The following is a 27,486-nucleotide window of genomic DNA, read 5'->3' as shown; positions in this document are numbered from 1 at the left end:
ATACATAGGGCAAGTTATGCACATCTGATTTCAGGACTGTTAGTGCATTAGGTTTCTGAAAATAAAATTAAAGCAATTTATATGAAGCTCAAACAGCGTTCCTTATGTAATTCATCTTTTGCAGGCATCTTCTTTCTTTCAAACATGTTGAAACACAATATATTTTTATTAGTTACCCTATCAACTAAAAAAAAAACGGGCCCGATTTCTGTTTTATTGTGTTTTTCCTCCAAATGTATTTTGCACACTTTGTTAAATGCTGTCAGCAGTCACTTTCTCTCCAATTTGAATAATTTTTTACTCTAAAACCACAGGAATAAAACCCTTCAACTTGCTTTTTAAAGACATATAGATAAACAAATACAGCTGCATATATATATATGTTATTTTCCACATGAGCAGCTGATATTTTTAATAGTAGATTCTAAAAACCTCTAGCTGCATTCCTTTTAAGGCTCATTTAGTAGGATTTGATATATGAAAATACATTTACAGAATGTGAAAGTAAGTTACAATTGGCTTTGCATTTCTCTCAAAAACAAAATTGGCTGTCTTTTTTGTAGTACCTGGGTTGGGGTCTTTTTCACACACAGGATATCCAGTGCTAGGAAGTGGTGAAGGAATGCAGATTTTACCTCAACAAATGCAATGCAATCATCCTCGATTCAGAATGGCTGCATTATTTTTTCCAAATAGCCCCTTTCCTATCTATTTTGGAGTGGAATATAAAAATATCTTTTCTGAAGCCTTGGTTGATCTCATCTCTGAATGTATAAAATTAACATTTAATTGCAATTCTGTGCATGAAGCAAGAAGTGAAGAGCTGCGTGGTTTCTTGTTTCCACCTGAGAAATGGAAAAGTACAAACTCAAGTTCTATTTCAGTGAGGCATCCTTGAACTGTTGACTACTTCAGTTAAGCAACAGGAGAAAGTGAATCTACTACACTTAGAAGCTAATTTTCAGAAACAGGCAGGGAAACATTATAGAAACAATTTAAAAACCTGAATCAAGCTTTTCAGCAACCAGCCTGAGTAGTTTTAAAGATAAATTATGTGTTCTGTTCTAGTAAGAGCCTCCCTGGAACCCACAGGATTGTTTTGAAATTTATCCATAAAGCTGAAAGTAGTTGTAATGAATTGCATTTTAATAATGTTCTGCAGGTTTCAACCAGGACCCAAAGGTTTGATTCATATATGCAAAGCACGGATACATGATACAAAACACATGATAAGCAGACAGAAAGATACGGATCCTCCCTGGAAGACAATTATTTCCATTCAGAACTTTGGTCATTTTGCACATGGTGGAAGCGTTCCCAAAAAGCAGCATGAAGCATCTTTGAACTTTAACACTTTGGAGATCACTTTTTGTTGGGTGGGGGAGCAGGGACTGAGGTAATCCGTGTGCAGGGGTGCCAGTAATGTGCCTGCCATGCAGTTTTTGGCAGATTACCTGTACAGGGGTGAGTCACATCATTTGCAATAAAGAATCCTAGGTGTAATTGAGGATGGAAATTCTAGATGCGTTCCATAAAGGCAGAAAATAAAATTAGACAGGTTTAAGCATGCATGGTTCTTGTGTGTGGAAAAAATGCTCCTGTCTCCTAAAGCATTGTAAATTCCAAGCGTTAGGCACACAGACTACAACCTGTTTTTGAGAAAATGCATTAACTATCATTTTATAACTACTTTTTCATAGCTATACAAAAGTCATGGTGGAGAATGCCTTTGTCTAGTTCAGGCTTCTCTTTCCCATGCCCATTTGATGGCAAATCTCTTTTTTGTTGTCTGAACCAGGTTTTTTACAGACGTTTACTCAGAGTTTTATTACTGTTTAGGTGTGTTCAGGCCTCACTTGGTTTCTTATAAACAAGCCTAGGTGGGATTTGGTTACTGTTTCTGTCTCTGCAGTTAATTTTTTGGTGAAGCACTTTGCCAGCTGGAAAGCAGAATAAACTCAGGGAAGCAAGACTAAAGGACTAGGCAAAGCAGGGGTTGTTTTCTTTCCTTTTTTTTAATAAAAAACATGGTTACTCATTTTCAACAGTGCTTTCTGTAGCAGAAGTAATTATGTTGCATCAAGCGTTAGCACTGTTTGATCTGTCAGTTTACAAGTGCATGTATTAAGCCTTCAGTAGGAATTCTTATGTTGAAACTGAAAAGCACTGAAAGGCAGAAATGCACTGTTTACTAAAACAGTATCAGCTCAATATGTCGTAGAGAGAGCTTTAAGCATCTTGTGGTGTAATGAGGAATATGTGTGTCTTGTCAGTTCCCCATCAGTTAAGATCAAGAACTGGATGACTGATGGGAGGCAGGAAGCATCTTGTAAACATTGCTGTATTGAAACACAGACCCTCAGTTTGGAAAAGGAAACAACCCCCAAACCTAAAATTATAAATTGAATTCAGTTCTGGCTCTTTTTTTTTTTTTTGTTGCTGCAGAAGGAAAGAAAAAATCCTAAGAAACTATTCCACTTGTTTTTCTGTTTGAACTTTTATTTTGCTTTTAAAATGGAATCTGTAAAATTCCAATATCCAGGAGTTCATGGCTATGCATCTGGAGGCAGTGGCATAGCCCAATCTTCATTCAGCTCTTCTCTTGAGTCACTGCTGTTTTGAGTATCTCCTGTTAACAACAGGAACCTTTTCATTAGTGCGAACGTGTCAGAGCTGAGCACTGACTGGTGGCACAGGCTGATATTTAGTATGGATTTCTTCCTCCCTGAAAACCTTTAACTTCAGGAATATGCAGCAACTTTTGCTGTTCTGGATAAATGAATGCATGAGGATACTGGGGGATGAATTAAAAAGTACTAAACCCCACAGTTTCTTGACAACTTGAGTCCATCATTGCTGTTTTCTTCTCACCTAGTTTGGGGATGTTTCTGATAAAGCACACAAGGCAGGTGCCTGTTCTGCAATCCAGTCTCTATTGTGTTTTGTCAGTGGTTAAGAGATTGGGTTTTGAGCAGCAGTGATGTGCACGTTTGTCTGCAGGGATGGAGTGAGTGCCTACACCTCTGGAGGGAGGAGAGAGGGTGTGCCCCTCATTTCTGCTGGAGTTTGTAGCTCAGAGGTCCTCTTGGGCACTTCACCATTTCAGAAAAGGAACAGCTGTGGTTCCATTCCTTTGTTTTTCCATCTGTTGCTAGCCAGGAATTTGTGAACATCCTCGGATGTGGAACTTGCTGAGGTTATTCATGTCTTTGTCACCTCCCAGGCTGAAACACTGCAATCCATACTTGGAGCAAATGTTCCTAAGTCTCCCGAGCATTTAACTGGTGTGTACAAAGCAGTGGCATACTTCCCAAGAAGGCTTAATCAGCGTGGGCTTGATTTTTTTCAAATAGCTTTGAGCCCTTTAGCTCGGTGATGAATTTGCTGAAAGCTGCAGGTGTGTTGTATCTCTGAAAATCAGGTCTTGGGAACACACTGAGCTCATGTCTGTTACTCTCCTCTGGCTACCTAACTTGTTCCAGATGCTGTTCTAGGCAATAGCAACTAATAGAGGAAAATGCTACTCTAGGCAATGGGAGAATAATGAAGAAAAAATGTCCCAGCCCTTGGCCCAGAATTCATGTGAATTGCAGGAGGACACTGTGTTCTGTGTAATCTTGTTTTTGCATCTTACCAACACAACAGATGTCAGCTGCAGGTTGGGTCTTCTGCTGTGAGAAGACAAGCCTGGACCCACATCTTGGATGAGTGGGGGAAACAGCACTTACTCTCTTTGGTGGATGAAAGAAAGGGTTTCTAATAAGAAAACTTACTGTTCCTATAGCATCCAGCCTGATGAACTTCCCCGGCTGCACAGGCTACCCATAGGAATACCTGCTTCCCACTTCTATCCGTAGTCAGGGTTTCCAATTCCTCAGCAGTCCCAGTACAGTTCTTTGGCAGGTCTGGCTTCTGCTGACTCCATGTGCCGAAAGGACTCGGTGCAGGATCTCATTAAGCAAAGGGAACATCCAGTGTGGGGCAGGAGACAGCAAGATAGTTCCTTTCAGAGATGGGATATTACTGGATTGGTTATCACTTGCATCCCAAGAATAAAAGTGGCTTAAAACCTCCTTTTGGAGGGAAGGGTGTTTGCTGTTAGACTGAGCAGGCTGCCCTTCTGTTTTGGTAGCGTACTGAACATCCATGTTCTTCTCTAGCCCTCTGTCCAGGATAGTTGTCTCAACAATTAAAGGACCGTAAGCAGAGGATCAGAAAATCCATATTCAAGGTGTTCCCAGGGGACAGAGAGCAGTCCTGAGCTCAGATGTGTTTATTTGCCTGTGAGAACATGGGTCATTGTGCTGAAGATGCACGCGCATCACCCATAGTGTCTGCCAGCTGTACCTCTTACTCCCAGCAGTCTCTTTCCCTTTCCTATTGCAGGGCATGGAGCATGTTCCGTGAAGTCCTTCCAAACAATCTCTCTGTGCCTCATACCTAGTAAGACCACAGAATCACAGAATGGTTTGGGTTGGAAGAGACCTTAAAAGATCATCTAGTTCCAACCCCCTGCCAGGGACAGGGACACCTCCCACTAGTTCAGGTTGCTCAGAGCCCCATCCATCCTGGCCTTGAACACTTCCAGGGATGGAGCATCCACAGCTTCTCTGGGCAACCTTTCCCAGTGCCTCACCACCATCACAGTAAAAAATTCTTCTTAGTACCTAACTTAAACCTACCCTCTTTCAATTTAAAACAGTCTTCCTAGTGTCACTACATGACCTTATAAAAAGGCCCTCACCAGCTTTCTTGGAGATGTCAAATGGGAAGAAATTTCTGGAAATTTTCACCTTCCCGGGTGGGAAGATTGTTTGGCCGTGCTGTGTGGGGGCTAGGGGTAGCTCAGGCATGGTATGACTTTTACCTTACCACTAGGGCCATTTTTTAAACCTAGTTGCAGAGTCCTTAAATGTAACCCATGTGCAACCGTTCTTGTTCCCATGGGGGGGGGGGAAGAGCAAAAAAAGAAAGGAATAAAAATAGGAATGTAAAAATACATATTGTATTCAGAGATGCATCTTGCCTGGAAAGCAAGATGACTCCATAAAAGGTTTAGAGACAGTCTGCTAAAAGTAGTAAATATTAGTAGTCCCATCTTACAGAGAAACAAGGGGCTTTTCTGTGAGGTTTTTAGATTTTAAAAAGAGCACGGGGCTGTTAATGGTGACCTTTATTCTTTCAATGAACCTAAAACTATACATGTTATAATGGACATAATAGAGAATATCAAAAATTAATCCCCTCATAACTCTTCTTTAACTCTAGATTACAGAGAAGAGCTGAGTTGGAAGGCCAGTCAATTTATTTTTTGTGTTTCTCTAGCCCTTCCCCAGTCTCTACTGCTGATCAATTATATCAGCAGTAGCAGATTGCATGTCAGGACATCTTTGGAAGTGAGAAATTAGAACCGTTGAAGATGGCTTCACAGGTGTTTCAGCCCAGGAATTAAGTGAGAATTAGACCTAAGTAATATGTGTAGTCATAAAATTGGCTTTGGGATAGGTTTTTTATTTATTTCTTTGTATGGTGTCAAGGGGTTAAAAGTGAAAGAGTACTAAACTATTCAGGATTTCACAGAAATTGTGAGTGTATGTCCCCAGCACAATAATTGTCTTGTTCTCTTGGTAGAAATACGTTATGTAAAGCAAAACCAGTGTCAGTTCATTCCTGTAATAAAAAATAATGAAAAATACTTATACACATATATTCACTATGGATAGTGAAGACAGAAAATGAAACGCAGCACTTTCAGTGGCATTTAGGACCATAGAATTTATGATGTGCTGCAGTTCCTTGTTTATTGTGTTTATTGTTTCACAGTATATGGTGGTCTCACATTTCCATCAGTGTGCCTTAATTCCTGACATGCCTCTGGTGCCAAAACATCTCACTGTGGGTTATCCACAGGCTATGGTGGATTTACAATTTCCTATTTCACCTTCGTAAGCAGAATGTTTTCTGTGCCTGGATAGATAAATGAGCACATATTGCAGTAAAAATTTTATATGGGGAATTCCTGGAGCAGCCAGCACGAAAGCTATGGCATTCTATACAATTAATGAAGACTTGGGCTTTGCATTTGTGTTGAACTGTGAAAGGAAGACTGAAATCCCTTTTCTTAACATAAAATATTTAAAATCAAGCATTTATTATGCCTAGATTTGATAAGGCTACTTACTAGCCTAGACATGTTTGCACACAGCAGCATCTTCTCATTTAAATTCAATCACAGTCACAAAACAAGGCTGGCTTAGACTAGCTGAAGATATAAACTTCATTTTCATCTCATTAGGCCACCTGGAAGCAACAATCAGTGAGTAGTCCTGACGTCAATGGTCCCTCTACTTCATTAAAATGTTAATTTCATGGCTTTAATTCCCTTTGTAAAACGTGCTGCTGCAGGACACTATATGCAGATTTATTCTGAAGCAGACAAATCTGCATGCCATATTCCTTTTTAGTGCCTTAGGTTCCTTTGGATTTTTATTTTTAGCCATCTCTATTTTTATGAACTGCTGTGAAAAGATGATCACCATAACAACCAAAAAGTAAATATTTTCTTAAAACAGCCCTTTGAGAATGTATACTTAAGAGTCAGGAATTCAGGGCATCATGCATTTACTGGTTCCCTTTTTCACTATTTAAAAATGAGACAGGTATTGTTACTGGCTAACATTTTCAGACTGTGGATCATGAAGGGAAAGTGATGTTGGTAAATCAGAAGCAGCCACCTAAATCAGCTATAGTATCAACATTTTTAGTTGAGGTCCTGCTTAAGACAGAACAAAATGATGATGATCTCAATTTTTAAATTCTTCCTTGATAATATGTACATCCTCAGCATTTAGTCCTCTTCATCTTGCTTTAGGGGATACATTTCTGGTTGTGTGCTTCAAATTTGTACAACATAGTTTGAGTTCAGCTGTTGGCAGTAGAAGTGTGTTTTCAGTGGAGGAAAACAAGAGAAGGTAATTGTTCATCTGGTCTTTTCCCCTTTTATTGCATGCAGTTCTTTTTTAAGAGTACAAGCACTCTTGGGTATTTTTCAAAGTGCTGTGTGAATGATTATTGTGTGTTAGTGTGCCTGTGGCATCTATGGACGGATGAGCTGTTTGCTCCTGTTAAAGATGGTAAATCCAAACCTTGGAGCCTTCCTGGACTTCTCAGGACGCATCGCTGGTGGAGCTGCCGGCTTAGAAATGCCGTGCTCAGCCGGAGGGCTCTGATGGCACTCTTGGGTCTGGGCAGGTGACAACACTCAGCAGCACGGTCCTCCTGCTGTGCCCTGGCAGATCTGTCCCTTTACATGCTGTGCAAATCCCACTGAGGCCCCGCTGGCATGTGGTGCCAAGGCCCTTCTGCGCAGGACCTTGGACGATGTATAGGGTCTGCCTGGTGTTAATCTGGCTGCAGAGGACAAAGACAACCAGCTCCCAATACAGCAAATTAAGGAGGGCTTCCTTGCTAAGCACTGGACACATCCGAAGTTTTCCTTCTGAGGGTCTCAGTGGGATTTCTCTGCAGCTTGCCCCAGGGAGGTGCTCTCCATGAGTGACTAGGAGCAGGTAGTTAATTTGGCCTCCTGCCTGCCCTGAGACTGCCAGGAGAGCAGTGGAGATGTAGCTTTATCAGTCTACTACTGTGTACATTTCTGCTACTTCTCTGAAGATGTGTAGCATGGGGAGCAATAAAGAGCCATGCTCTGCAATTGTAAATGAGAAGTAGCCCAAATAGCTTAAAAGGTGTGAATAAAGTTATCGTTCCAGACTTCTATAAGTTTCCTATTTCAGATTAAGTAAAAGGATTTACCAATGAGTCTAAAAACATGCTGGTACCTAATTTTTCACTCTTCGTGTTGAGGGAGAAGTTTTTTAAAAGTCTGTGAAAGCAGATGGACAGTAGCCAGTTCATTTCTATCTTGGGTCTTTTGCCTACAATGTTATTTCATCGCAGGCAGTGCCATAACTCAATGTACTAGTCAATTTAAAATGCCAAAATGTGCCAGGGTTTTACTCTGTGGATGGAATTATTCATTCATGTCTGCAGTTGGTGATACTATGACAACTACTCAGATCATAGACTGATCTAGAAAAATATTGCATTTGTAACCTGAGATATTAGCTGTTACTACAGCAGCATACTCACTCTTCTAACACTGTTTTGATTTGTCTTACAAAGTGTCTTTTATAAACTAATCAAAGAATTTATCACTTTGGTTTAAGTGGCAGGCCACTTAAACATGACTTACTGCAGGTGCTTGGACAGTTGTCATCAGATGGTCAAACAAATTTTGTTGTAGCCTGGATATTTGAAAGGCCATTTCCATGATAGAACAACACAGTTAATGTTGCTGTCATCACTTCATGAGCTCATGACTGTGGATTGATATGGCATTGGGAGAATAAAAATGAGAGATTTTACTGTTTGGTTTGCATTTCTTTTGTCTCAGTCACCAAGTGTGTGTAGTTCCAGAGATATTCATGCTGTGATTGCTTATTGTTTGGCGTGTTTATTTGATTTAGTGCTCTTGGAAGCAGGGCGGATGGAAGAGTTGGTGGGAGGTAGTTTGTGTCACCATTGCTTAGGCAGCAAATATACTGAGTGGTGGACCGTAGATTTCAGCATTCCATGTATTTCATGTTTCAAAAGGTGTTCCCCTTGTCTTGTGTTTGTCCAAAAAAGAGAAGAGTTTTGACCAGAATTACCTCTTAGAGCTAAACTATCTTTGCTCAGCCCAGCTACACTGGATTTTTCATCACCTACCGCATTGCTTATTTTTGGAAGACTAACTAGCAGTTTATTGTTCAACAGCTATTGAAAAGCTTGACTGTTCCTCAGTAGAGAAATTATGCTCTTCAGATAAACTTCAACTCTCTCACCACCTTTTTTGACCTGTCTTGTGACCCAATGGCAACGTCTTTGTTCCCGTTTGTAAAGACAGCCTTTTCCCTTCCCTCTGGGATGGAACATGGTAGACATTCATTTGCACCTGGCTGGTGCAAACAGCAGAGGTCTGCACAGCAGAGCCTCCCTACAGGCAGTTGAGTTTTACACCAGACCTGGCCTGGATCTCTTCCTTGGTTCTCATTCCTCCAGAGCAGAGGTGTTGGTGTGTTTAGTGCTGTTCAGGAGGTCTGTTTACCATTCCCTCCTGCCTGAAGCTCTCCACAGCTGTTTGTGTCCATAGGCCAAGTATGAGTGGGAATAGCAGTCTTCCCCTGAAGGCTGTGCAGATGGTGTATAGCTTGTCCATGGGCACTGAGGCAGAATTTAGCAAGGCTAAATGTTGTTTGCAGTGAACAGGGTTATGTTCAGGAGCACTTGAGGGAAAATGGCAACATTCTGCTGAGGAACATGGAGTTTTCTTGGATGTCCTCCCAGTGTTTTTCCCATCTGTTTGCTGTTCTGTACACCTTGGGATCTCCCAGTGGAGGAGGCTGTGGAATGAGAATCTTCGTGATGCTTTTTGTGCTTTCAGTGGTAAGCCTTAGGGGAGCAATATGCAGATAGATTAATCGTTCAGGTAGTTTTCAGGGAATGTGTTTCTGAACTCAAATGTGTTAGGGATAGCAAAATATATTTGTGGAAAACATTGCTCAGAAGGATTTTCTGTTGTGGCACATAGTTTCTCCCCTTAATTAAGCATTGTCCTCTCCATGCACTGTGTGAAATTTAGGGGGCTACATTTTTCCTTGAGTTAAAATATTTAAGGAAAACAATTGTGTAGTGACAACAATGGGCTTTTTAAATTGCAGGCCATTTGTCTCTATAATTCCTATGAAATAAATTCAACTGCCTAAGTTGATTCTATTCATTGCGGTTTACTTATGTACATACCCATATTTGTGTTAAAAGGCAATGTTTAAAACATTAGTGATGAGTGCTTTCAGAGCTTTCTAGCATGCAGTGCCATTGGAGTTAAATGTTCCACTGGAGTTCAGCTATGGAAGTTTATAGCAGATGTTTCAGGAAACCAGTTTTAGACTTCTGTTCAAAGATGCCTCTACAAGAAGTGTTTACAACATTTCTCATCTGTGACTTCAGCTGCCAGCATTGGTTGGCCTTCTGATCAGTATAGAAACCAGCTGACTGCTGCTGTACACATCTTTAATATGAAGGTACAAGGCATAGAGAATGACCCTAAACCTGGTTGTCTCTGCCTTGAGCAGAGAAGCACATTGGCTCAGTGTGGGCTCAGTTGGGCCATACTGGGAAAAATGGTCTCTCTTAGCCGTGTTCTTGCGATACTGAGAACAGATCTGTAGATGAACCACTGGCCTGTATCTGACTCTTTCGCTGTCCTTGCAAAAGGAATTCAGTTTTTACTTCTCTGGCTGGCAGGCTGACAGCATCACATATATGGAAGTACAAGATGGGTGCCCAAAATTCAGCTTCTGTCTGGGCACAGAAATGGCTGTCCAGGCACTCCTAGCAGTCTTCATTCATTTTCATTTAAGGGATTGACTTCACTGTAATTTTTCTAAGCATCTCTATGAATAGCAGTAGGAAATAGTAGGAAAAAACATTAGCAAATTATTTTATCACTGGAGACAGATCTTTTTGTTGCTGTGCATTTAAAATTGCTGCAATCCCTCATGCATCTGTAAGGCCATGGTGCTGTGTTTTCACACATCCCATGGTATGTAGCATCCCTTTCTCTTTTCTATGGTATTGTCATGACAGCTTCTGCTGGTATAGCCATTCTCACATTACCAGTTAAACATAACTGAGCTGGAGCTGAGGGGATTGTTCAGTGCTTCCAGCAGTCACTGTCAGAGAAAGCTCATCTGCTTCTGGACCTCTCTATATGTTTTCTGCAGGGCACTGCTGGGTAGAGGAGCACTTCCTTCAGTTTTCCTACAATTTTACCAGTGAAGGGAAGAAACACTGCTCTGACAGTAGAAATGTTCTGCAGGATAAACAGCTCATGTCCTTACCTTGGCTGGAGTGAAGGGAGCCCAGTATTCTGTGGGGACCACCATGCCAGTGCCACCAGGATGCCATCAGGAGGATGTTTGGTTTTGCAAGAATGGGTTGGGAGGCTTTTTATTTTTTATTTAGGAAACAAAAATAGGAGACATTCAGTTATGTGCCATGGGTACTTGTAGGGCCATCCCTTCTTAAAGAAGTGCATCCTGATCAGGAACAATCAGTCCTGTAGTCAGTTCCTACAGGTAGGAAGGGCTGTAGGGGTCTGCACTGGTTTTCCTTTCTCCTTCCATAGTAGCTGGGAGAGTGCTTTTGTTATGTGAGGTTTTTCTGCATGAGGAGGATCCAAAAGGCCATCAGACCCTTCAACTTTATGGCTCATTTCCATCAGAGGAGCTCCACCAAGTAGCTGCAGTAGAGTTTGGGTCTGATCCTGTGTCATTAGGGAGGAAAGAAGCTATATCATCATTATCCTGTTTAGAAAGTTTGATCACAGCCTACGGAAGGTTGGCACTGTTTTATCTGACAAATATGTCACAGTCTTTCAGCAGTTGATTATAATCATCTTGGAAGTTCCAGCGTGTTTGTTTTCCTCTCTTCTTTTTTACTATCATGTTTTGTTTAACTTTCCCTAATGAGCCCAGTGAAAAGCAATTGTCCTAAATAAATCATCTGCGCTACAAAGCAGTATATCACAATTAGGCTTCCATTATACTTTAATTAGGCATTCCATTATTAAATTGATGTCTTTGGCTTCTTCCAGGTCTCAGACTAATCCTGAAACAAATTCCTCTTTCTGGATAAATATTAGTCAGTCATAATTAAAGAGTATTCATTGGCATTGCAGCTTTTCATTAAATCCCTTTCTGATTAAGATGGCTCCCCCCAAGTACTGGGATGATTAAATTTAATAAGATTTGTTCACTTGTGTGTATCATGGTCTGGTGGGAACTGTTTTAGCACCAGAGGATTGGGAGCTATAAGTTCATACCTTGGTGCAGGCAGCCATGGGTCTAAATGCCTGTTTTGTGCAGGCATTTGTTTCAGGGGGCTCTATGGTTTGTGTGGCCAGCCAGCGGTGGGAAAAAAACATGGAAATTGAATTAGCAGTGTTAGAGTTGAATTTCAAAGGGCTGAGTTACATCTAGAGGGTTACAATAAAGAAGGGAAGATGAAAGTATGTTAGAGGCTCTGTTTTCTTGACTCTTTCATGACTAGGGCTTTGCTGCTGAGTTGAAACTTGAGTGCTTTTCTACCCCAAACCGTTTTCTGTTCCTGAGATGTATAGATGACTTCATTTCTATGTAAATATGCCTCAGCTGAAAATTCAGATAATAAAACAGATGTTCCTGACAAAAGTTCTTCTAACAGCAGAGAATGAAATGTTTTCAGAGCAAAATTCTTGTCCTGGATTTCAAAATCAAGATTAAACTAAAGCGTGATATGGCTATATATATATAGTGTATATATATATAGTGTATATATCCATTGGAGAGAGCTTATAAGCATCACTATTTTCTGCGTGCTGAAATTATCCCATCTTGTGGGGCTGCTGGTGCAGTTCTGCATTCCTCCTGCTTTGTACACAGAAGTGAAAACAAACCACTGTGACCAAGAATGGCAATAGCGCAAATTGGTGAGGCGTGCAAGAGATCGACTCAGGACATCTGCAGAAGCACTCCATCCAAATATTTGAGGTGGCAGCTAGCAGGTGTTTTTTTCAATATCCAGTTCAGACTATTTTTGGTGCAGGGCACATTTTCATCTAGTGTTTTTGGTTTGGGATGGGCCGTATTTGTAACATCAAATATCTCAAAATGCGTTTTCAGTGTCGTATATCCCAAATGTAATGGTACTGGATATATCATCTGGCCAGTCTGTCGTATTGCATGGATTCAGAGTCACTTGCTGATTCCAGATTGCTCTTCCTGGTGCTGCTGAAGGCCCGAGAGTGATGATGCCTGGGACAGTGTGAAGGGGCAGGGTTGGAGGCAGTGTCAGGTCAGTGCACAGCTGAAGAGTTCTCTCTAGCGGTTGGATGTGGGTAGTGAGGACAGAGAGCAAAGTGCACTGAATTAAGCAAAGGGTACTCATCTGTAGCGACTGGGAAAAGGGAGAGACACAGAACAATGTGAGGAAAGGAAGCCGACCTCTATATCTGAATTATAAATAAGAATACTTGTAATGTGCTAGAAGCCAAGAATAAAATGTCTTTTCTCTAATAGTCATCATTTATTTGCTTATTGCTGCTGTTGCAATGCAGCTGTGGATGGTGTTATGCTAGTGATAGCACCGTCCTTCCACTGGCCTGAAGTGAGGGCTGATGGACATTAAGAATCCATGGCATTTCCGAGGAGATGGGGTGCACTTTGATCTATTCCCAAGCAAGAACTGCCATAGCTGCTTCCTTCTGAGTATCTGTGGTGGACTCATTTCCTCTACTCATAGTGACTCACTGTGAGTATTTTTTTTGTAATGACTTTATCAAAGACAAGGCTCAAAATAAGTTGCATGCTCAGTCTACAGGTTTGGCAAAATGTTTATGTAATGCAATGTGAAAGTTATTAAAAATGATGAGAAAACTATGAGAAAAATCCTACCTTACATGCTGACAAATCATAGAACCATAGAAAAGAGACAGAAGCATTTGAAAAGAGCATGAGCAAGGCTTCTGGAAGAATTGAGGGAATTAAATAACATCTAATAAAGAAGACCAGGGAGATTGGGAAGTATAGCCTCTTTAACCCTGGTATTTTAATTGGGATCCTGAAAGTGTACATATGCTGATGTACTACAACATGGCAGTTCATACATACTGCTACTGCTTGCATCTTTAAAAATGTACTTTTCTTCTCCAAAAATTCCAGGGTTTAAGCCAGCTCCATTGTTTACCTAGCAGTAACATCCTGCAATGTTGAGCATCATTGGTATGACAGCTGTGTATGTAAACTGTTCCAGAGTGTTTTGTTTTACTGTTAGCTCAGTGAGACCAGTCAGAAATGGCAGTGGAAATTGCAGATATAACAGCTGGATTCTGGTAGAACTGGATAATCTCAAAGAGGAATGTGTTTTCTGTTGTAGAAATTGATGCTTAATTTCATCTGCATTGGAGAGAGATTGTTCATTCAAGTAAACAGCAAAGAAATGTACAGGGATGGATTATTTCTTTCCCAGATTCCCATGGTTTTGAAATGCCCAACAAGTAACAGAAGAATTAGGTGGATAGTCCATTATTTTAAAGATAAGAATAAGCTCTGTGTGTCTGTGTATGATTTATTTTAAGGGTATCTTATTTTTGCTTCATTGCAATGATACTTAGCTTTCCAGAAATACCTGGATGACTAGTTTAGCTTTTTTTTTTTTAAATAAAAATAACTCAGCCATTTCCTAATTTAGGTACATTTGCCTACCTAACAAGACATCTTACTGTGACAAGGTAGAGTACACATGATGTTTTTTGAAAAGATTTCACTGAAGTGTAGCAATTATCTTCATTTCAAGCATAATTGTGATTCTCATCTGAGCTAGTTGGCTGTTTGCCAGGAAATGCATGTTTGAGCTCAGAAGAGTTGAAAAGTTGCATACCAGTGTGACAGTGTCTCTCTGTTACATGAAACATCATTTTTCTGTTTGAAAAACCAGTGGTGTAATATAAGCCTAGAAACAGCAATGTCTTCTTCTACCTAACTTGTAACACACCTATGAAAACCAAATCCCTTATGTATGTGTAGAGAAGACTTGTAGCAGGGGAGGCTGGAAGAGAGCAGATATGCAGGCAAGGGAATAAACATGGCATTTTTGTTATCTGGATTTGATAAATATAGTTTGGGAATGATAGAGTAAAGAGTGGTGAGTCAGTTTTGCCTGGTCATCTCCAGTGACTGAAAATAACTTGTTATTCCAACCCTTTTATCCCTTCATTTCTTTCTCTCACATATTTTTGTGTCTTATTTATAGCTCAACTAGCTTTTCATTTGCAATTTGTAAAATAACCCTTCAGAGTCAGGAAGACTGAGGAGCAGCAGCTCCTGGGCAGTCTTGTGGATGGAGCCACTAGATCATTCCCTGTTGCTGTGGCTGGATCCCCCCTTTACCATGCACATTCTTCCCACATCTGCACAGAGATTCCTCTTTTAAACAGGCAGCCTATGTTGACAGGAACCACGTGAGATGTTTCAGACCAGTTGGCTGTGAATTTTGACAGCAGCAGGGTCAGAGACCCCAGGTCTGGAGAGGTGGCAAGGCTGTAAAACCTTAATGGAGGTTGTAAGCTTTTTGAAATGCATGAAATCCACCACCACAACCCATACTTGTATGTATCCTGTAAAGCGCAGCTGTACAAACAATGCTTGCAGTAATTCTGAGCTAAATCTGATGTGTTCTGCTTTAACTCCCGTGCCCAGCGTTTTTGTCCAGTTTAATCCACAAACTAAGGATCAGTTTAGCACTTGATACATCTTAACTTGCAGATCAGTATAAGATACTTCTTCATCAGATGGCAGGTCTCCCACAGTACTGACCTCTCATAACATAACTGGACTACTCCATATGAAATCATCTGATTTGGTCTGGAGAGCAGGAAGGGAGGTGGCACGCTTAACTGCAGTCCTCCTTATTAATTGGTCAATGGAAAGGCCAAGGGGAGAGACATGTTCAAGCAATAAATGTGAATCATAAAATCATAGAATGCTTTAGGTTGGAAAGGACCTTAAGGATCATTCAGTTCCAAGACCTCTGCCATGTGCAGGGACACCTTCCACTAGATCAGGTTTCTCCAATTCCCATCCAACCTGGCCTTGAACACTTCAGGTGATGGGGCATCCACAGCTTCTTTTGAGACAACGTGTACCAGTGCCTTACCACCCCCACAGTAAGGAATTTCTTCTTAGTATCTAATCTAACCCTACCCTCCTTCACTTTAAAGCCATTCCTGTTTGTCCTGTCGCTGCATGCCTTGTAAGAAGTGCCTCTCCAGCTCTCTTGTAACCCCCTTCAGCTACTGGAAGGTTCTCTAAGGCCTCCACAGGGTGAACAACCAGTCTGAACAGCTCCAGCACTTTCAGCCTCTCTGTAGCAGAGATGCTCCAGCACTCTGAGCACCTTCACAGTCTCTGTTGGCCTTATTCCAACAGATCCATGTACTTCTAATGCTGGGGTTCCCAGAGCTGGTTGCGACACTCCAGGCGGGGGTCTCACTAGAGTGGAGCAGAGGGAGAATCACCTCCCTTGACCTGCTGGCCATGCTGCTTCAGATGCAGCCCAGGATGCAGTTGGTGGAGCCAATTAGCAGACACCAGCCTGGGGTGCAAGAGTCTCGGGCTCTGTCACAGGTAAGAGTGGAAAAACAAGAAGCAAGTAGGAATGTTAGTACTAGATGCCTGTGTATGGACTTAATGAGGCCATTTTTGAAAATTCTACTGGTCATAGCACCCATGCTTTGAAAAGAATATTGAAATATTAGAAGATATTCTACTAAAGGGATTTGAGCTTTAAAAGCCATGTTTCATATTGAGATTTCAGCAACTAAGTAGATTTAGCTTGTTCAGGAGCAACTTACGAGTTTGACAGATCATACCACCACTTACCTCTGTGAGCAGATAGCTCTCTAATTTAGCCAAGTTACATGGTAAGGAAGTAGAAATACAAAAATAATGCACACAGACACATACACTCCCCCTGATTAATTAGGGGAATTGTTTGTCTCATGGTAAAAGCTTTAAGGATGCCTCTCTCACCATATCCCATTGCAAAACCTAAAGTATTCTGCATAAGCTCCTATGTCATTTGGGAGATTAGATGATTATAACATTCCATCTGGTCTTAAAATAATTAAATGAGGTATTTACAGAGATTTCAAAGTCAAAGCAGATCTCCCTCCCCACCACCACCCTCTCAGCAGCTTCAGTTAGTGGTATTGTTGACATATTAATGAGATGTAGCATCAGGCTGCAAAACGATGTGATTTAAATGTATTTAGCAAAAGAATTAAGCACATGTAATGGTTGCTGATAGCTGTGAGGATACCCTTATATCTCTTGATGTTTGTATTGTCTGGGCTGGAGGCACCTGGTATGGGATTCCAGTAGTCCTTTACTCCTGTATGCAGCATCCAGAGCACATTTCCTTCCTGCTGAGTGGCAGAAAGCGGACAGAGCTGTCCTTTCCCCTGGCTCCCACCCTCAGGACCCAGAGGTGCAGTGTCCTTAACTCCTTAGTGTCAGCAGGTAGAAGATCTCCCTCCCTCCTTGTATCACAATGCCAGTGGAAAACCACATAGGTATAGAAAGAATTGGTATGCAGGATCACTCTTCTCTGTTAATCAAAGCAGCATTATCATTCTGTCTTCTTTTGTTTGCTTATTTGATTGCTACACTTACCTAAAAAAGATTTCCAATACTTACTGAGTTGAAAGTGATTTAGATTAACCCCAGCTGACACCGCTGCTTTAAAGAGGGCTGCCTGAAGTTTTAAATCCTCACAAGCATGATACTTCCCAGGAGGAGCTGTAAATCCTTGAAGCTGCTCCCTCCTGATACTGTGTTCTCAAAGAAAAATCACTCCAATCTCGTGAGCCAAGACAGTAATATTTCTCAGCAGGCAGTTTTAGGTGGCTTTTGTTTAAATGTCCAAAGGTGTATCTGTGTTTAAGGCTAACATACAGTATTCAGCTATTGTATAACCTGACAAGTTTTCTTCTACATGTTTCCATCTTTTCTTTCATTACCTTGCTGATCAGTTTATTTACAGAAATGCCAGGCCTCCTCCTGTCGGGTTTCATAAGAAAATGTGAATAGGGTGGAGGATATTAAGGCATAGGTGGGCAAGTGACAGCCAGTGTTTAATGGAAGCCTGGAAATGTATGAAATATCTGGAGCTGTGCAATGAAGGGACACATATGTCACTTTGCAGCAGAAAGCAGTTATATTAAGCTAGGAGGTGGAATGGACAAGGGCCTCACATGTAGGTCCCACTTTCAACAGAGCAGCTTAATTTAAGAATGATTATTCTCTTGTGAGAGCATCTCCATGTGCCTCTCCCCGTGGTGGCTCATCAGATGCTGTTCTGTGATGTACCCTGGTTAAGAACTATTCTTAACCATCCTCTTTGCTGAATCAGGGCAGTGAAAGAGCCAGGATAATCTTTGTGTGGTTTAAAAGAATGTCAGTTATAACCAAAGTAGGATAAATTAGGACTGCTGAGATCCTTGATAGGGATGGAAATGGATAATAGTCACCCCTGTTAATGCCAATGAGACTTAAATTCACCTTTGAGGCTGCTGAGAGTCTGAGCAGCTCATTGCATGGGGCCATCCTCTTTTTTAGCTCACTGGTGGTCATTTTGGCTTTCAGAGCTCCTGTCCTGAGTCATTATTTTGGCCCTCCAGTCCCTGTTTGTACAGACCCCTTTGTCCCACAGTGAGCTTGCTCAGCATCGCTGGGTAGGAGCAAGCAACGCTCTGGTTGGTGTGAGTCAGAACTGAGGAACAGGCTATGCTTGAGCTCAAAAGCAAGGCTTTAGCACAGGGAATGGATCCATCCATCCAGGACCAGACCAGGGGCTGGGTCCATCCAGCTTACTTGTGATTGTGCTTTAGGGCTGAGCTTCACCTCTGACAGTTGTCTCCAATTCTAGCTAAACTGCAATATTCTCTTTTTGAATGTGTTTGAAGGAGCTGAAAATCACTTTATCCTACCTTTTACATTCAGGATGTGTTCTTTCCCCTAGAGTTAAAATACTGTGCTGGCATGCTATTACTGAACACAGAATTAAAAGTAATTCTCAGTTTACGTGTAACATCTTTATTTTGAACCTAGAAAGAGGCTCTTGGTTGTAAAGTTTTATAATAGATGATGAGGTAAAAGATGTTGGCTGGCTGTGCCCGTGTATAGTGCACATGTATTGTGTGTGAGCATACTGGGAATGTGTGCTCAGGTTTGCTGGGACAGGGAGTTGCAGAAACTGATCTATACGGGGCTACCAGATGCTGCAGGTTAAAAATTCTGATGGAGCAACTGGTGTAGTGAAAGAAAACATCCTCATTTTTCCTTGGAAGTGGTTTATTTTTTTCTTTAAAGTGTCTTTCTCTGATGCTGATATTTTGGTTGTGAGCCTGGTCAAGTTCTCTCTGTGCCACCTCTGAGTCCAGTGCCCAAAGCAGCCAGTTGTGCATTGTAGTCGCCTGAAGTAATGTCATGTATCAACAGAGCTGAAATACAAATAACTTTGATTTGGGCACAGAAAGTTCAGTAAGTTAAAGAATAGTGCTTTTGAGGCATTTTGTCATCCCAAAATGGAGTCTGCCACATGGATTAATCATCGTCTGCATGTTGTACAGTTTACAGCTGCTTAACAATATTTAGAAATAAACTTTATATTCACTCCTGGGCACTGCAGTAAGCTTTCCTTTTCTGAGGTGCTCTTATAAAGCACTGGACAAAATATTATTCTTGAGTATGAAGGATACATAGTTCTACTACTGCAGGAAGATAGTCACAGGACTGTAAAGGTACTGAAATTGGTGTTTCCATCTGTCCCGAGGAGCTGGGCTATCTGCCTGACATTTTAGCCTAAATGGTAGTTTCTTAGCTTAATTAGATTTCAGATGCAAATCCCTGAACATTATTTGATTTCCTTTGTCCTTCATTCCTTCCTCAAGGGGTCATGGATACTCAGAGGATAAAGATGATCCCTTAGATGTCTCTGAAAACATTGCCAGAAGTGTTTTGTCCTCCGCAGCTTGTCTGAGTTGTTAACAGACGTGTTTTCTTACTTCTTTTTTGACCCACTAGAGACATAGAATGGTGTGGTTTCCCACGGTTTTGGGTGGTTTTTTGTTTGGTTTTGTTTGTTGGTTTGTTTTGGGTTTTTTGTTTGTTGTTTTTTTCCAAAATGAGCAGAAACAGGTTGTTGAAGGAGATCTTCAAATTCAGGTGGAGAAAACATCCTTAAGTCAGTGACTGCCCAGTGTCTTCTTTACTTATGATTTCTCAATTTCCTGGTTGACTGACACTTTGCTATGGATCTGAAACACACGTTTTTAAATATCTCCAGATTTCAGAGACAACAGTCTAACTTCACAGGGAAAGAGTCAGTAAAGATGCTCAAAGAATGCAGGTTCAGAGTTGCCTGATTAAACCTAGCCTAAGGGAATTTTGTCCCGTCTCATGAATGGTCTACCTTTGTCTGCTCTGGTGACTTTTCTTCTTTCTAGCAGATTGTCTCATAGCTTGCCTTGTCAGGGAATTAAAGCTGCAGTCTGCCATTTGTGTGGAGCTGTTAAATATGGATGACCCAAGCAAGGAGGCCTCTTGCATGTGAAACCTGGTATCGTGGTCTTCTCTCTTTCTGATACTTCTATTCTTTCAGATATGCTAATTACACTTTTAAAGTTTCTTTTCTTCTTGTGTAAAATGCTTTCATAGGTGACCCTTGCAGCTGGAATTAGAAGACACTGGTTCCAGGTGGACACACAGAGTAGGCCATGTAATCATTCTTTCCCTCGATTTCCCCACACATAGTGTCAAAACAGTAATGCCCACCCTCCTCTGTGCATCTCTTTGAGCTTTGTTCTGAGTTACTAAGAAGCCATAATGTAGTCTAGACCATCTACAGTCTGGTGGGAGGCTCTCCTTGAAGGTATCTTGTCTGGGGATGCTATGGATCCCTAGGCAAGGAGTAGAAGCTTTCCTATTTCTGATCAGGAATTCATGGGGAGAAATAAACCTGCATTGCTAAAGAGAACAGACCAGCTATGTAAGTGCAGTCCTGCTTGCCCAGAGTCAGAAAATCTTTGTCTTAAGCAGATCTGATGATTTATTACTTGTGGTCTGTATGCCAGTGGCCCTTAAGTGTAAAGCTTGATTTTTCTAGTAGTTCATGTAGTTGGCAGACTGATAGTTTAGCTGCCCAGACATGAATTACTCCAAAATGTGCAAGAAACTCATCTGGCCAAAAACTCATTTCATGTAAGTCTTTTTTGATGCAAGGATATCAGGAAGGCTGGACTTTTCTAGCCTCCCTTTTGGGGTAAGGGTGTAGGTTTTATGTTCCACTAGACCTGGGGAGCTATGGAGGATTAGGAGGAAGGAGATTGGAAGAGATGGAAATGTCTTGGAGGTTTCTGTAGAAGCCCTTCCCCTAGTTGGGCCAGGAACTAAGGGATAGATGTCTGTCCTGCAGGATGATTCTAAATCTGATAGTAGAAATATTTGGAATAAGGGAGTTCAAATGCAAGCTGTTCTCAAAAGTAAAATGTTTTGTGTTAAGGGGCAACAGGCTGGCAATTATTTCCTTTTGTAAGGGCTGAGATTCTAAGACATGATCAATTTTGGCATCTCTTTGAAAGAGATCTGAAAGGTTTTACATGTGCAGAACGAATAGAACAGGGATTCTCTACTCAGTTTGGAGGTGATCCCAGAGCTAGACAAAATATGGAATATTGAGTTTTTCTCTGATAGACCTCCAGAGAGCCATATAAATCTCTTTAAAACCCCAAGTAACCTGCCGCAAAACTGTCCGAGACAGATTGCTTCAAGACAGCACAATTATAAAATTCTCTGAAAGGCTGAATAGGGTTTTTCCCCCTCTTGTGATATTTGGAGTTGAACTTTAGATACATCATTTTGAGCATGGCCTTTTAAAGTAACTTTCTATTCTGGCCCTGTCATTTTTAGGGCTGTAAAGGAAAACCAAAATGCCAGGGAAGGAAGGGAAATTAAAATGAAGAGTGGGACTAAAGAGTAGGTTTTGATCATCTTTGCAAGAAGTGGCATCATCTGTGAGAACAAAAGTCTTAAATTGCTGCAACTGGAGACAGCTTTTAGTCTCCAATTCTATTTTGCCCTGAGCCAGCCAGCCAAATAAAAACAGCAACATAAATCACTGCTGGCAGAACTTAACAGTTATGCAACATCCAGTGCACCACTTGCCTATTTTTAGATCAGTTTTACACTAGCAGAATTTACTTTATGAAATCTAAAAAGAATGTCTGTTTGGACGCTGGGGGATAAAGATGGTATTTAGAAAGTGCAAAATGTAAAAACATTTAGTACAAGGATGCTCTAGCAAGCCCTGCTTTGGTAGTACTGACATCCCTTCAAAATTTCAAAAATTTTGGCTCAATCAGGCATGCTAATGAAGAGTAGGGCATTTTTCATCAGTAGCCCCCCTTGAATTTCTAATCTGCAATTTCTGTTTGAATGGTTAGCTATGCTTCCTTTACCCAAACAGCTGAACATCAAATTCACATACAGCATTCTTTATCCAAGACCAGATGTGCCTCTTCTCTCCTTTACATTTGACTTAATTCTCTTACTATTGTAATTCTGCATTAGTTTGCACTGTGTATAATCTTGTTCCCAAAGCTTTTTGTTCAGATTCAGAACAGGCAGTGATTGGGAAAATTTGACCTTTCAGCCTTTAGATATTCTAGCAGATGCAACACAGTCTGCATAGTTAATGTGTCTCTGGGTTTTCTGCCATAATTTTGACAGTTTTCAATCGTGTCTTGAAGCAGATTAGTATTCTGACTGTTGCATGATCTGTATTGATCTTGTTTCCTCCAAACCTTTCTTCTAGGCGACAATCTCGATGCCATTCATGACATAACTGTGGCGTACCCCCAAAACATTCCTCAGACAGAGAAGCACCTTTTGAAAGGAAACTTCCCAAGGGAGATTCACTTCCATGTCCAGAGATACCCCATAGAGACAGTGCCCACTTCTAAGGAGGAGCTGGAGCTTTGGTGCCGGAAGCGCTGGGAAGAGAAAGAAGAGAGACTGCGACACTTCTACGAAGGTGGAAAATGCTTCAGTGCAGCAGGGCAGAGCATTGTCCCGCCCTGCAAATCCGAGCTCAGGGTCCTGGCGGTGAAGTGCGCCTCGCTCCTGTACTGGACTGTGTTCCCAGTGGGAATGCTCGTGCTGCTGTACCTCTACAGCTTTGCACAGTGGTACTTTGCAGCCATGATCGTCTTTTTCGTTGTGCAGCAAAAGATATTTGGTGGGCTGGAACTCATTGAACTCGCTTGCCACCAGTATTTTAAAAAGCAACAGAAATTTCATGACACGAAAGTAAAAGTCAATTAGTTCCGGGGTAGAGGAAGGGTGGTTTTGAGATGCCCTGCAAATTTTATGCACAGGGAACAATTTTTGCATGACAGTTGTCTTTTACTATCGCCATTGTTAGACATTTGCACATGATTCTGTGAAGAGAAAGAAAAATGTTAGTTATTGCTACACGTGAAAATGGTAGTTTTTAATCTCTGAATGTAATTTCGACATTGCTCTCACAAGCAGCTAGCAGCTGCATTCTGCTGTCATTAAGAAACAAATTGCTGGATTGCTGAACAATCATAAGGACGTTAATAAACGTGACATGCACTGAAGTTTCATGTAGAACCCCAAACAGTTCAGCGAAGAGAGACAGATGTAGGATTTCTTTACAGTCACATTGTGTGAAGTAAGCAACAAATTTGGAAAACTGCTAAGTTTTGATGGTAGGTGAAAGTTGAAGGAGAGATTGTTGTTTCTTTTTTCTATTTCAAATACTCAAACTTATTTCAAAGTAATATTTTTGCATAAGCTTTTCCAAACACTACTGAATCTACCAAGTATTCAGCTATTCTGGCTTGGTCACTCAGGAGGATTTTTAAGCCTTGCAGTCTTGTGTCATAGTACAGAAAGCAGTACAGTGCTCACTCTGCCTCCATTTAAGTGTTTGCTGGTTATTTAATAGACTTAAGTTTTATATCTCACTGTTTCATATTGTTCTAGTCTCCCTGTTAGCTGTGGGAGACTTGTTCCTACTGTAGTATGTAGAGCTACAGGATAGGGGAGCTGGTTTTTTATTGGTTTACTGGTATTTTTTTCTCACGGAGGCAAAAATAGCCGTTTGTCCCTGAGTAACTGGAAAATGTTTTTCAAAAAGGTATCCTTGTAGACATTCTTTGGTTGAAAACATTTTTTTTTAGTTTTCAGAGTAGGCTAAATACCTTTTCTTTCCTCCTCTTTTAATTTTTTTTTTTTTAGTATTAATTTTGGTTCCTTTGGCATTTCACGTGCCCATGTACCTAAGCAGGAAGACTGCTTGTCCTATGCATGTCAGACAGACCTGTTGAAATGCAATGGTTCTCTCCTTGGTTCTCTCCAAGAGATGGATTTGAGTTTTAGACTTAGCACAGGGAAGAGCTGCATCTTCCCTTTGCACACTGGCTTTGTTTGCCTGATGACATCGTTACTTTTTCAACCTTCTTCACAACTTTTGGTACTTTCCCTTATTTTCATGACATTCAGAAAACCTGAACACTTAAACTCAGACATGGCACTTTCAAGTGTACCCCTTGTCATATATAGTAAAAGTAATGCTCAAGCTCATGTTGAAAAAGACAAAAACATTGCCAGCACTTCAGAGACACTTCAGGTTAAATTGTTGCAACCTCCAAAATTTTAGACAACTCGATCAATTTTATTGCTGCAAAACCTTCCTGACTTACTAAATATTTGTTTTTTATTGCATGAGGGCTTGTTTGAGCTGGACCCAGATGGCTGGCTCCATTTGTTGAGTGGTGTTGCTGTGAAATGTGGAAGTCCAGCGTGCAGAATGTATCTCGTACTGTGCTGTGTATCCCAAGTGCTGGGTCAGCATGGTGGACACATCTGTTTGCTTCTAAGTTACAACACTGAGCGTGCTGTCTAATGTGTTTGTTTCAAAGACCATTTTTTGAATGAATCACCAGCCTCTATTCAACTGTCCTTTGCAAGGTGACAAGTCTTTTTTAATCTATGCTTATAATATCTAATTGTTTATTATGCGCAAAGTACTTGAAGCCATCTGGTTTACTCCAGTTTTTTTAATCCCTTTTTTCTTAAAAATAAATAAAAGTAGGCTTCTATTTAGGGTTATGTTTCTTAATGATTTTTCATGTTTGTATTTGTGTACCTGACAACTGGTGTTGCATTGTCATGAGTGAAGGATGTAATTTCTGCGCCTTGAGGTCTTTTTTTAAAGTAATTCTGTGATATCACAGGCATGGTTTCAGCTTAAACCTCCATAGCCTGTTGTTTCTTCAGCTAATATCCTGCACATTCAGGTAACCCACTGCAAGGGAAAAACTAAAAACCTCATTTGTGGTTAATGCAGAGGAGACTTTCCAGCTTCTTCCAGTCTGTCCTGAGCCACGGCTGTGCTTTCATACCAGGAGTAACCATAGCCAGCCTATTCCAATAGCCTTAACATCATCTTCAGGAATGACTTCAGAGGACAGGTTCCATGTGTGGGTGCCATAAACTACCAGCTGCATTTTTCTCGGTCGGTCAGAGAACTTTGTGGTGTCATCAAATACTCTGGGAACATCAGTGTGAGTCTTGGTCATGGCACGGTACTGGATTTATGTCTCTGTGTAATTAAAGTTGGGCTCTGAAAGTGAAGTCAATGCAATCCATCATTTAGCCTTACAAGGGATTTTTTCCCAGCAGCAGCCAAACATGTAACCTACTGTAATGTGGTAAAAACATCCTGCAAAATCTGTAATTCATCTTCCTCTCTCATATGTTTGAATCAAAGAGAAAGAATAATCTACTTGTCAGCTGGTAATGTGTTTGCAATTCCCAACTCCATGATGCAGAGTGAGTGGTAAGTGAAGATTCCTCCTCTCACAGGGAGGGGTGTTGGCTTTGTGTCTGATATAAACGTTTAGATTGTATGCATCATTTTCCAGGTCAATTAGAAATGCAAGATAGGAAAAATGTTGAATGAAAACTGAAAGTTTTGTGGATAGAGAAGCTTCTTTGTTTAAAAAGTGATTAAGGAACTGGGGGAAAATTTTTCTGTGAATGTGTTTTTTTCCCTTTGGTGAAAATGTAGCTTTTTAATCAAAAGGTTCTGATTCTTATATTTTTTGGAGACTACTTCCTTCCTACCCCATCTTCAAAGATCACTTTAGGTGGCATTTAGGGACATGGTTTAATGGTGGTTTTGGCAGTGCTGGGTTTACAGTTAGACTCAGTGATCTTTTCTCACCTAAATCATTCTGTGATTCTGTGCTGGGTAAATCACTTGGGAATTTTTTTCAATGCTGTTGGGATGAAGGTGCTAATATGCCAGGAATCACATAGCCCTCTTCCATGGGACATGGATTGGCGCTGGGTCTCATCTCACTCAGCAGCAGGTTTGTCCCAGTTCAGCTTCTCTTGTAGTCCCAGCAGCTGCCCCTCTGAACTCTGCCTGTAGGGCCTACAGGTTTTGCTGGGTCTTGCATACATTGTTTGGGATCAAGGCTCTGTGCTTTAAGGATGCTGCTCCCCTTTGCTCAATCAACTATTTCATCATCAGCATCAGGGGGTTTCTGTCTCTCTGCTCAGAACAGAAGGTTGAAATACTGCCGTGTGTGTGTCATCGGGCTCATCTGGGTAGCAGGATGTCAGACCAAGACATTTTTCTCTTGACTTCAAAGCTGCAAGGCCCAAAGCTGGTCTGTAAGGTGTTGTCTTGATCATAGGAAATGTAGTTCCTAGTTTTCTGCATTGCATCAATCAGTGTTGTTAAAAAAGATCTGTATTTTAATAACTTGATTTTATATGTGCACTGTGTGAAAGGAAACACCAGGACACTACAAACCTACAGAAAGCCTTAGTTTTCAGATTTCACTGATGATATTATTAGAATGTTTTAACCATGTACCAGTTACTCTACAGCAACAATAAAGACCTGAAGCATTGCATGTGTTTAATTTTGCTTTTTTCTTTTTACTGCACCTGTAAGAAACAAACCTTGTCTTCAACCGTATGGCTGGCTGGCTTGGGCAGACTGGTGTCTATTTCCATGCTAGATTCATGGATTGTGGCTATTGAGGGGGGAGAACCCCCCAACTCTCCATGGGAGGCTAGAAAGGAGCGGCTGGCTCTATTCTCCCTTCCAGCTTCTTTATGTAAAGAGACACGGAAACCTTTGAGTGTTCAAGAACTACAGCTCAGCTTTAGTCTTGCTGTGCTGCTTAACCAGGTTTGCTGAAGAATAACCTGTCTTAGGTAGTGGTAGGTGGTTAAGTCCTCCATTTTAGCTGTATCCTGTTACCTCCCATGTAATTACTGACACAAGAAACAATCTATGGCAAGGTTCACATTCTTAGAGGACCTTTCTTTAATGTAACTTCAGGTCACAGGTCCCTTGATTCTCTCTCCATTGCTTAATTGCTAATACAGTGTGGAGGCAGAAGGGCTGTGTTTCTCACCTCCTCATTATTACCCAGTGAGAATAGCCTTGCTGTGCTAGCCCTAGGGAATTACCCACATCTCCAGCAGGTATGCTATGGCAGAAAGAGGAAACAGAAACCCTGATAGCAGTTTCTGCAGCTGGAAAATATATTGGCCATGTCTGTGTATGCTCAGAGCATTCAGATCATTTCTCCAAAGTCAAAATGAATGGCTTGTCACTCTGGAAAGGTGTTTGTCTCTTCCTCTTGGTTTCCTCACAAATACGCAATGAAAAAATGTATTTCTGTTTTACCTGTACTTACAGATAACATTGTTAATGGAAAAAAGCTTGCACCCTCCAGCT

At 41.1% G+C, this 27,486-nt stretch overlaps 1 protein-coding gene across 1 annotated transcript in view; it reads left to right on the top strand.

Annotated features, from left to right (window-relative positions):
- LCLAT1 (lysocardiolipin acyltransferase 1) overlaps positions 1-23,018 on the top strand; it is a 70,588-nt gene extending 47,570 nt beyond the window's left edge. The window contains exon 6 of the mRNA XM_062489351.1: positions 22,510-23,018. Coding sequence (XP_062345335.1) covers positions 22,510-23,018 — 509 coding nt within the window. The remainder of the gene's footprint in view (positions 1-22,509) is intronic.
- The last annotated feature ends 4,468 nt before the right edge of the window (positions 23,019-27,486 follow it).

Source organism: Cinclus cinclus, chromosome 3 (assembly GCF_963662255.1).
Source record: "Cinclus cinclus chromosome 3, bCinCin1.1, whole genome shotgun sequence".
NCBI classification, from domain to species: Eukaryota; Metazoa; Chordata; class Aves; order Passeriformes; family Cinclidae; genus Cinclus; species Cinclus cinclus.
This window is presented reverse-complemented; position numbering and strand designations above follow the sequence as displayed.